The 12,132-nt window shown below is 39.2% G+C and overlaps 1 protein-coding gene across 1 annotated transcript in view; it reads right to left on the bottom strand.

The window, feature by feature from the left end:
* Positions 1 to 11,251, bottom strand: part of asic1b (acid-sensing (proton-gated) ion channel 1b) — a 178,041-nt gene extending 166,790 nt beyond the window's left edge. The window contains exons 1-2 of the mRNA XM_026166912.2: positions 9,856 to 11,251; positions 2,728 to 2,923 (exon numbers count right to left, since the gene is read on the bottom strand). Coding sequence (XP_026022697.2) covers positions 2,728 to 2,923; positions 9,856 to 10,217 — 558 coding nt within the window. The 5' untranslated portion in view covers positions 10,218 to 11,251. The remainder of the gene's footprint in view (positions 1 to 2,727; positions 2,924 to 9,855) is intronic.
* Between the last annotated feature and the right edge of the window lie 881 nt (positions 11,252 to 12,132).

Genomic DNA, 12,132 nt, shown 5'->3' with positions numbered 1-12,132 from the left:
TATATTATCTCATGCAGCTACGGTTCAGAGGCCGTAGGCCATCAATTGATATTCATTTTCATGTGAAATTTTCTTCTTTAATATCATCTGAGCTAAACCATCTGCATTCCAAGTTGGCAGATGTTTTTCTGAAGGACAAAGTTGCAGCAGTGAAACATGATACGAGATAATTAGTCACTAATTTTTAATATTTCCAGCAGCAATATTTAAAAATTATATTGTACTGGATCCCACAGGGTATTTGGTATTTGGATAATGACACCAGTGACTTTTGACAAGGACACAATACTTCTGACTGGATAATGTTGGACTCAACACCTGAACCTTAACTGAAAAACAACATGAAATAAATTCTGATACACTAAAGAACTCTAATATGTTCAAGTTTCTGGATCTATGAGAAAATCTGACTGTACTACACTGCAGATTCTTTTGGAAAAAGCTGCCTTACGTACTACTGTTGTTTATCTACCATTTTTGTCAGCAAACTGCTCCCACAGTAGGTAGCAGTGATCTTTTATCTCTGGCTATCTTCAACACCCAGGGACTACCTAGTGAGCCACACTGCCTGTGCTAGCTAGAAAACAACCAGAAGCTGCCAACAGCGTTAATCACAGCTTTAATGCTTCCATACTCTGGGATTTGGAGGTGGAGGCTGGTGAGACTGGTTACCTTACCCTTTCCTAACACGCTGAAGCTTCTTTCCACACCATTAGTGCTCTATGCTGAGCTGTTCTATCCAGGTCTACAACCGTACAAATGTACAGCAGAGCGCTGTGAAGTACCATCTGCTATAAGCGCAACTAACTACAGTAAATGTGAACACATCAGCACATTAGAGCAGCCACACCATGTGAGCATGCAGCCCACCTCTCAACTACATGGTTTTATAGCACTTGGGGGAAAAACACATTAAAAATTCCACAATAAAGAAACACTGGAGGACAAAGAATGTAAGAGTTGGACTGAGGGCTGATTTTACTAAGCTTAATCATGGCTTCTTTCCAACACATTCTGAGGATGTATTAGATCGCTTTCAAGACAGGATTCTCAGGCGATATCAATTTATTAATACAGTGTCATCCTCACTTGCCACCTGCATGAGCATCTGTTGGATAGTTGTTCTTTTAAGACTAGTTCCTACTCCTACAGTAGGCTGCCACTGTTTGTAATGTGCAAAATTTGTATGTATGTCTTATTGTGTTTTTGTGTGTGTGTGTGTGTGTGTGTGTGTGTGTGTGTGTGTGTGTGTGTGTGTGTGTGTGTGTGTGTGTTCTTTGCAACTGTCATCCCACCACATTTCTTCTTGCTCAAGCTGCATTGTCTCTACCTACAATCCTTTGGTGCTCTTTTTCTCTTATTCTTATTCTCAATCAGTTAAGGCCCTGATATTGTCAAATTTTCATGGCATAATTTAAAATCTGCTTCTTTCATTTACGGTAACCACTGTCAGAGGTACTCGGATAACAACATGGGAACCTATCGCTAGTTTGATGACTTAGCCTCTGCGGGCAATAACCAATTTTTCTAGCCTTCTGGTATAGTCAGCGGGTACATTGTTTACAAATGGAGACAACCCTAAAAAAGCTGAATAAAAGTGCAATTGCTTATTATATTTTTCACAAAATCGTTGATGATTTGGAAATTATGTTACAGCTCCGCTTTTGTCTATACACTGATTCTTTTAACTACAGCTTATCATGTGCACTGTCAATAGACCTCAGACTGCAAGTGAAGTCTAAACAGAACAGTACACAGGATCTGTCTACACATAATCACATTTTTCACACTTATAAAATCAGCTAACTGTGGGTAAGTTGTCACTAAAAACTACAAATGTCTTAATAAATATCGATCAGCTCTTAAGTTCTGTTAGACCGTACTGTGGCACAGACAGCACTGGTAAATGTCAGTGCACTTATAAGCTCTGTTTCCAGCTGGAATAGGCAGATATTGTCGGGCAAAAAAGTTTTGAAAAACAGTGCAGTACGAAACTATAAAATAAGCAAAAAAAATCAAATTAATATTAAACAAAAGACACAAATGTCTTCTTTCTACATTTTAGCATTCTTCAGCAAGTGAAAGAGACAGTGTCATAGCCTTAAACTTCATAGTGTTGGCAAAACTTTTATTGTATTACCAGAATTTAGTGAGATTGACAGCTGTAGTGTGAGAATCAGTTATTATATAATCAGTAATTCTGGCTCTTACTCGGCTGAAACAACAAAAAAAGTACATTAACTACTGTCACCCGCGGTTACACAGTTGTATTGCAGCTTTACAAGATCAGTTCGTATACTTTATCACAAATACTAAGGTCACAAAGCTTTCAGGTAATAACTGTATCTGAAAGCATTCAGTAAATAGGATAAAGACAGAAAATATTTCACAGCGTCAATTTGTTCTAACTTTGTACTTACATGGAACGTGTTGTGGCAATGACCCAGGGCTCAGTAAACTATATAATGGTTTACTGTCCAATTCTGAAGGGGGATGGAAGAATCTGGAAGGATGGAGCACCATCGATTGAAATTATGATAAAGCGCTGTCTCTGTAAATCTCTCCTTTTAATATATTTGCAAAGTCAATTCCCAAAAGCAGACTTCAGTGAACAGCGCTCAGCTAAACTTCACGGCACAGTAAACTATATAAAGGCCCATTTTGTATCACTAGCATGATTAGATGACCCATAGGTCTCAGCTGATTCTGTTTACGTGCGCAACTCACCACTTTGAAGTCTTCAGCTGCACATTCCTCCCCTCTATATGAGCAGGAAAGCAGCATGTCCTTAATGTCGTGGCCTGTCCGGTCATAAAATTCACGCATGTTGAAAGGCCGAGGCTTATAGCTGTCAAAGTCCGCTCTCTCCTTTAGGATTTGCAGGACATTTTCCTCCACCAGGTGTGGGTCCCGAATCTCATACCTGGACAGAAAGATTCTACACTTAGTCAACATTGATCACAAAATACACACATGTGCACAACTAACACACAAGTCTAATGTACTTAGGTTTTGCAAATTCAATATCACAAAAAGGATTTTGCCTCATTAAATTAAAAAAAAAGTAACATTTTAGGTTGTTCTTTTTCTCTATAAGAATTCTTTTTTCAAACTGCTTACCTTGAGCTTACAAAATCCACTTTGTCAGATTGTAATATTAAACATCCTGTTATTCCTTATTTTCTCACTCAAAGTATTAAATGCAGTTAAGGTTGTTAAAGAAGCAAGACACAACCTTAGTTGTACCTCTGTCACATCTAAAAAGATGGATTTTAAGAATTTTGCAGGTACACACATTTTTCTGGCAGAAGAAACATTAATAACACAGATGCAGCAACAAGTGGATATCTACCGTTCACCTTAAAAAAAGGTGTACATACCTGTCAGCATCATCAGAAGAGCAGCTAGAAAGCTCTCACAATATCATCTTAGTTTTATGAAACTGACAGCTTAACTGTGGCATACCAGTCTCCATGGAGTGCAGGAAAGCAGCTCATTATTTACAGGATGGGAATATTTCATTTCAGACAATTACTTTAATCGGTCTGTTAAACAATTAGGGTTATATGTGGTGGCAGAGCGATCATGTAGAAAACAATGTTCAGAATGCTGCTTTCAGGCTGATGATCCTCCACACCTACTATTTAGTGTAAATAAATAAATCTTCATCTGCTGCAATTTTTTTCAAAGTGAAAAATGGATCAATTTTACCATGTTCCACCTCTCATTTCCCCTGCAAACAAATAAGAAAAAACATGACAAAGAAGCAGTAATTTGCGTGCATCAATGCACACAGAAATGAAACAGAAGAAAAACACTGTGGAAATCATTTATGCTATGCCTTAATTTGACAGCTACCATCAACCTCTAGTGCCTGCTCACAGTCATTCACTGATACAACGTAACCTCAATTAAACAGTATGGCCCCGCGCAGCGAAAAAGTGGCCCATTGATGACCCCTGTTGAGCAATGGGCCATCAGTGGTACAAGCATCCAAATTATAGAGCGCTAAAATTAAGCACTACTGACAGCCACTTGTGAGATCATTGTTGTAGGACACTGAGAGTGAAGAGGACAGCTTCTGTTTTTTCAAAATTGAATTACTGCAAAATACTAAGGTAGAGTCCTGAATTCATATGTGATGTTGAGCAGAAGCAGTAATATCATGACCAGGTTCATATATTGTTTTATTGTAAGAATTTTGGACAACTCGTTTTGCACTAGCAAACATGAATAAGTTTATCCCCAAGCTGAAGAAGTGAAAACCAGAGACGGAGAAAGACAAAGGCATACCCTTCTCTTCCTGTGCCTGACAGTAAATCTATGAATGACTTTGTGGACACTGACGACAGAGTTGTTTGTCATGAGCATGGGCACTATTTCAAACCATAATTGGTGGTAAAGCTTAATGGATTTTTTAAAAATTCCACAAGGTCAAGCTTTGTCTATGATAATGAACAAGATTTTGTCGCTTGATGATGGGAATAACATAAGCTGATCCATGAATAAAAAAATGAAATGTTACATTACTTCTTTGGGAGCACTGCGTTAATATTCAGCTGGAGATGTATTTTTGATTTATGCCCAAACCAAATGTAATATGTTTCACTGTTGCTACAGTGCTTTTTCCTGGTAGAGACTAAATGAAAAAGATTTTCACAACATGAGGTGGTATGCGCTGTAATTTAAAATGAGGGTTGTTCTCCTGCTCATAACACCGAACAGAGACGGTCATGCTTCGTGTTGAATGGAGTTCACAGCGCTTTGACAGACAATATCGGGACTATTATTCTGCTCAAGATTTAAAATGAATGCCAAGTGATACAGTTTTAAAATTCAACATCGGAACATCAGAGATCTTTTTTAACATTAACAAATCAACCAGGATTAACTCTAGCTGATTATAACTTCTTCTTTTTTATCGCTACAGTTTAAATTTTCAATGAGAATAGCAGCTGCTGGTTGCTATTTGTCTTTTAAATCAGAGTTTTTTCCACAATTTGAATAAAAAGCAGTAACTGGTATGACACAACAGCCAAAAAACAAGACAGTTAAGCACTATCTTTGATACAGATTATAAATTAAAGATAGTGGATCTATGTGGTACTTATTTTCTAGTATAGTTCACTTTTCATTAATTTACTACAGGCCAAAAGAGTGTTGCGTACAATTAAACGGTTATACTGTAAGTAAGTAATAAGGGGTGTTAGAGAAAAACATGTTCATATCATTTCAGAGTGAAGCTAATGCATAATTTTTTTTTCCAGAAATAAGTTATTCAAACAATAAAAGGATAAAATTGAAAACCAGAGGATTAGTGATGTAGTAGCTCATCTGGCTCCTGATTCTTCACAGTTTACAGGTTACTGCTTTTTGAAAAGTACTGAAACTGAAAGAAAGTGATACATTTTTATACTGTTTCTTTTTAAGAAGGAGCCCTTCTTGGTTTCAAAATGTTTGATGTGTTCTTTGGAAGGCATATAATGAACTCCAAGGTGCATCCTGGAGCATATTGCCACACTGCAATTTTTCAAAATAAGGAAACATGTTTACCTAAATGTTAAAAAGCGAAGCAGTCCAAAGAGAAAAGAAGCATGACTGCTCAAGCAAAAAAGAGCAGGAAAATTTCACGACTGAGAAACCCCCAGAAACAATAGTAGTGGAGGAGGAAACCAGGAAAACCACACTTTTCCCAAATGTTAACACAATACTCTGGCTACAGTAATCAAGGCTTTGAATGCCGTTTCCTGTACGGCATCAAAGTTGTCATTAAAAAAGAATAATAGAGCAAAAGTAAGAGAAGGAGGTAGAGAACAATGAAAACCTGCTATATAAAGTCAAGATGAGAAACTTGCTAAAAGAATTGGACAAACTGTGGTGGTTACTCCAAGAAATAAGTGTCACCTAGTAAGGATACAAACCTTTCTCTGTGAATGTGGTTTTAATATTTTCAGTATTTAAAATGGAAGTATGATTACTACTGTCTATGTATTACTTGTTTCAGACGTGAGTTTAAAATTAGAGGACAGAGTGGTACTAATATCATAAATATCTGTCAGTGGAGCCATTTACAAATTGTCATGTTTTTAGTAATGTTGGTCCCTAAAAGCACTCTGACAATCACAACTCCAGTACTCTTGCCCACATGGGAACTACATCACAACACTGTCACACTCTATTCTAACAAGAAGCTAGCCTGTTGTGGTACATTCTGGACTTAATTGAATTGTATCCTGAGCCACTGTTTTATAAGAAACACAAAGCTGCCAGGAGAGCACTTAAGACGCTGCGCTCACATCCCCGAGTCAGGAGGCTTTAGTTGAAGCGCATACAATCACAATAATATGGGTAGATTTTTAATATTGCCCTGCCACTGCTCCCTAAAGCAATCACTGCAAACTCTCTACGTATGGGAGGGGGAGACTAAATTGGATTATGGGCCACAAGCACTTTAATTTTCTTGTGGGGACTAAAACGAATGAAGGACCATCTGCAACACTTTGCCACCTCATGAGAAGAGAGAGCAAATATAAGCAGCCACTGATTTTAAGAGTGGACTTTCACAGTAAGACTGTGGTCACAAGGCGGTACTCTCTCTCTTTCTCACACGCACACAAACAAAAGCAAAAGCACTACATTTGTTTTGATGTTAATACCTCGGGCTGTGTGACACAACAATGAACACATCTTGACATAATCTCAGGTAATTATCCAATTAGCGCTAATTGAACTCATACACTAACAAGGATTGGATTGTTTGTGCAGTGCCCTTGAAAATGAATATGTGCCATGTTTCCTGGTGGCTGAGTTTGGATAATCATATCTTCATGATGGTGCACCTGCGATTCAGTTATTCTTCCAATTTGGCCAAGGTCACAGAAATGCAAACAAAGGATGCCACGAGGCACAGAAAACCCAAACAAATATCTATTGTATTGATGAGAAATACACAAACAAGCCAAAGACGAAAATATGGTAAAAACATGCAAAAATTTCTGTGTCTCCACAGTTGTAATATTCTCTGCGGTAAACAGCCACAGTACACTATAAATGCAAATGAACCCAGATTTGAAAAATCAGCTTTTTCCGGTCGATGACCTGGCCTCCCAGTGTCCCCATCCGTGCACTTTTTTTACACCACTTAAATCTGTAATACGGCCATGATCTTGCTGAGACAGATAAGGCAGTCAAAGTTATGGAGCATTACATTTCACATGTAGCTCGTGGGAATTGAGAGCATGTTTGCAAGCTCAGGAAACATGTTTAATCTCGGGCTCTGTGTAAGCAGAAGACGTGCTTCTCTGGTTTTCGTGAGCTGATCTAACACTTCTTGGCAGCACAAACCACATAACCAACACCTCTTTGAAATGACCTTTCTTTTGCTAATTATCATTTAATTGCCTTTGCAACATAATAAAAATAAAACTGAGCAATTTACTTCTAATGTTCTGCACGGCTAACTGTAACTCCAACCTGAGAAAATACAATACGAAAGTGATTTATTTATTTATTTATTTTTTGGTGGGTGGCTGCTTGGAAACTGCTGGAGTCGAGTAAGTTAAGGTGAAATTTCTAGCAGCTCAGCTTCAAACTTCAGTGTCTAAGAAAGCCTGGCATCACTGCAAGGGTAGATATTGCCTACTCCTTCTTCCTGAGACAGTGATAGACACCGACCCACAAACACAGCATTTTGTTTGTATTCTGTCATTTTCTGTCCAAACCTACCACCTGTCTGGTGGTATCAGAAGGCTTACCACTGAAAAATCTTCTGTTCAATCAATGTTTAGTGTAAAATCTGTGCGTCCAAGATGTTCCTAATTTATTTGTTTTCCTCCACATTCTTTAGCACTCTAACCGCTTTGAAACCTGATTTAAAAATCATTTTAAAAACTGTCCCCTGTCCTCATTTTAAAAAAAAAAGAAAAGTAAAATGAATGCCGTTCCTACCCCAACCCTGATCCCAGGCCAAGCTAACTGAGAGGGCAAGGAAAAGGGAGAGGGAGATGACAGTGTTAATCAGTGGCACAACTCTGTAGCTTAACAAACAGCACTAATTACACGGGGATAAAGACTTGTTCATCACACAGCTTACGAGACACAAGTTAATTGCCTCTCCTTGTAGTCCCCTCCCTCCATCAAAAGTCAACTCATCCCAAAGTCACTTGGAGCAAGTAAGGTTGCTTTAATGTTCTGCTTCCTATATCTTCTTTTATTTTTTTTAGGTGCACCTTTTTAAAGAAAATCTGGCTACACCTGCAATAACAAATCAGAGAGATGGAAACCTGCACTGATATCCTAATGGTCTACTATTCCAGCTGACACTACAAACAACCCGGAAACAAATCTCGGAATCTATACCATACAAAGCATGCAAAATACATCCGCAAGACAGTGAATCTATTGGCATCCTGTAAAGTTATAACCCAAATATGGATGTATATATGAGGGTCACAGAAAAATGATATCCAGTATGAAAACAGAGAATTTGATTTATGTCATTCCAGCATGTACAGCATGCACAGTTGTACGCGTTGCCTCAGGCTGCAACACTTTGTGAATCAATAAGCTAAAAATAAAATTAAAAATGAATTCAAGATGATATTGAGACATGTTTGTGTGTATTACATATTTTATGTTTGCGTAAGTGCAGTAAACAATGTCTATGCATCTGTGTGTCCATGTGTGCATGTGTATTTGTGTGGGATATTTTTCTTCCTGCTCTAGCTGCAAATGCAAAGTGCAGGATTATTATCTGTATTGGAAAAATGGGATCAGTATAATCTGGATAACATCGAAAAGAAGAATTGAAGAAATTCAGAGTTAAAAGTTTCAACATGAAACAGTGTGCTTGTCATGGTTGCCGAAAGACTAAATGATCAAAGCACAGCAGAAAGCAACAAGTGTAAAGGGAGGGGATGGCAGTTGTGAATCATGCACGTCTCTCAACACTTTGTCAGCGGGGGTTTAAAAATCTTCTCCTCTACTTATCCAATATTTATATTAGCATGTTTATATTTGCCTTTATTAAACACTTAGAAACAGCTTATCTATTATCTGTTACTTGGAGGATTCTCAGCATCTATGTTAAGGTGTGCTCATTCTCACTATCAGCATATTTTAACAGGTGGATGTTAATGGTTGTTGTTCCATTGCTTTTCACAGCTATGGTAGCATGTGTGCAATATGGATTTCAGTAGACAGTAGATCTGTAATGTCACTACATTTTCATCCTTAGCCTTTAACCTCACTTTCTTACTTACGTGCGTTATACTACAATCTTTAGCTCTCAGAGCTCTGGAAGGTTTTGCATGCTTTGTCAGTGAAGTCCGGATTTCCTCCAGTAGCCTAATAGCAACAGCCAAAGACAGGTGGTAAAACTCTGCCCCGCTCTTCCATGTGACATAAGACCTCAGCTAAAACAATGCAGACTACACCTAAGCTCCAAAGTTAAATGCCAACTCAAACATTGCTGTTGCTGGGCTGCAAAGCGTAAAACCTGCTTCCACACACAGACTGTCTATAGAAGACATGCAGATATTTAGTGGTGTGGTCAAACGATTTTTAAGTGCTCACAGATATTTTTTTAAGTTTCATGATAACTGCACTAGAATGTGACAACAACAAAAATTTAGTGTTATAGCTAAATGCTGGGGGCACAATCAGATCCTGAATCATCATGTGATAAATCCACACAGATGTGCACCCCTGCAGCCACTGCATTTGTCATACACTAGGCTACATAATACTTGGGGTGCAGGTGAGGTGTGGTTTTAGTGCTTATATAAAATCACCAGTAAGCCAGCCTACACACAGGCAGGTATACAGGTATACACACAGGCTTCTGGACGTACACACCTGCCGTTGAGCAAGGCAAGGAACTCCCCAGCGTGGTACAGGTCGTTCCGTGTCACCCCGCTGAAACGGAAGGAGTTGAGGTTGCAGAAGGTTACCGAAGGGAATATTATCAGTGAAGCCGCCACTTCATCCAACTTGGTGACATGGGGGTACTCGAAGTAGAACTGCACCCGATCCACGCACACCATCACCAGCACACCCACGGAGGCCAAGAAAAACAAAATCCACAGGGTGCGCTTGATATACATCCGCTTGTAAGTGAACATGTGCGAGATGCCATGCAGTGTGGATCTGGCGGCGAAAACTTCAATGGGAGCCGGCCGCCTGTAGTCCATGTCCTCTGAGTCCGCTTTAAGATCCATTATGTCCCCGAGATGAGTTTAGATGAATGATGGGTGTGAGGTCGCAAAAAGAGCAAAGTGGCTTTGTAGATAAGCAGATGCTTTATTAATGAGGAGGAGGTTAGTGGCCGCAAGTTCACGCCCTTCTACGCATGTATTTCTCATGCAGTCTGTGTGAGATGTTGCGTCACTGACAGCCGGCAAAATTGCTCGACATTTAGAGCATTTTACAATCCTCAAAATACAAAGTTCTTAACTGAAAACACCTGTAAAAAGTGAATGTGGGAGAAGCATGCGTTGTATGCTGCTTCGTTTGGGGTCACAGTTCCATAATAATAATAATAATAATAATAATAATAATAATAATAATAATAGTAATAATAATAATGACGATGAAAGCGCGCATGGAAAGATGCCAGCGCTGTTCTCTCCTGCACACTTCTGTAAAATTATCGAGTTGATATCTGGCTTCCAAGCTTAGCACAAACAGCAGAAATAGTGTGCAGCTCTGCGGGAACAGATCACGGTTGAAAAGGTAGAAAATAAACCACTACGAAGAAGACAAGGAATTAGAAAATAAAAGCGGTTCCGAGAACAGACCGGCTACATGGCTTTCGCGTCTCTTCTTCCCGAGCAAATCCCAACACGCGTGGAATAACAATCAGCCGCTGATTTCTCGCCTGTTAACGTTTTAAGAGCGGTCGTCGGGTGTCCTGGGTTTTCCACGGGATAAACAGCTGCATCACAGAGGAGCTGGCTCTGTCTGATAGCTGCCTCGGTGCGCCTCTGCTTGCTCGCTTGCATCCATTCCCTCCTCCGAACTGCGTCCACAACAATGCAATGATAATGACTCTGATTTTTTTTTCTTTTCCTGAAATGATATGTCCGTGAGTAAGAAGGTTCTAGGAAAATACTATTTTCCGTGAATTCAGGAAAAAATTACCTTAGACCAGTAGCGGTTTCCCAGATCAATTAAATTCGCCCCAAACAGGAGAGAGCAAGGATAGGATGGCATGTGTTTTACACCGGGTGACGGAGTCCAGCGTCGGCGGCACTCCAGCAGTGCCTAACCCATACTTTACCCAAAGCCACTGTAGCCTACAGAACATACAGCTTTACCCTCAACTTAAAATTGGTAGTTTAGTTAAAGTTTAGTTACATTTTTGGGTAAAATTACTTAGCCTGCTTTAGCTAAACTACCAAGAAAACAATGAGCTAGCCTACTAAAGGAAAGAGAATTTTTAGTTATCCTAAAGGCCTAAACAAACACTTTAAAAGATAAATGACCTAAGCAGAAAATCATTACCTTTGCACCAGACTTGTTGTGTGAATTATTCTAATTTACTTACTGTTTTACTCTTTGTTACTATAATACAGGATTAGGTCAACTTTTAAAGTGTAGACTGTATATATAAGATGGACATACACCCACCGCCCATTTTGTTAGGTAAAGCTTTTCAACTGCTAGTTTACAAATATCTAATTAACCAATGTGCTCAAGACCTCAAAGTGAGCATTAGAAAATAAAGAAAGGTGATTTAGTCACTTAAAATGTGACGTGATTGTTGGGTAGTTGCACGTTCTCAGCAAGGCTGGAAAATACAGGATTGGAAAAACTGTTCAGGCTGGTGATGGTGTTACAGTGCAACCTGGTATCACGGCAAAGCGTGTAATGGACTCGCTGTGTCCATTTCAAACTTTACACACACGTGAAACAGACACACATTTTAGCCGCCTTGCTTAATCATTTCCGGCATGAGGACCCTGGACTGTACTTCATACGTTTTTTGCTCACTACTGACTTCTTGACTTTAAATATATTATATCCCCCTGCTGGTAATGCAATGTCTGCATGTGAAATGGACACGGTGGACCCGCGTGCCTATTACATGTTTTGCAGTGAAACTGAGTTGTGTGATGAGTTGGGGGATATTTT

Source organism: Astatotilapia calliptera, chromosome 5 (assembly GCF_964374335.1).
Source record: "Astatotilapia calliptera chromosome 5, fAstCal68.1, whole genome shotgun sequence".
NCBI lineage: Eukaryota > Metazoa > Chordata > Actinopteri > Cichliformes > Cichlidae > Astatotilapia > Astatotilapia calliptera.
This window is presented reverse-complemented; position numbering and strand designations above follow the sequence as displayed.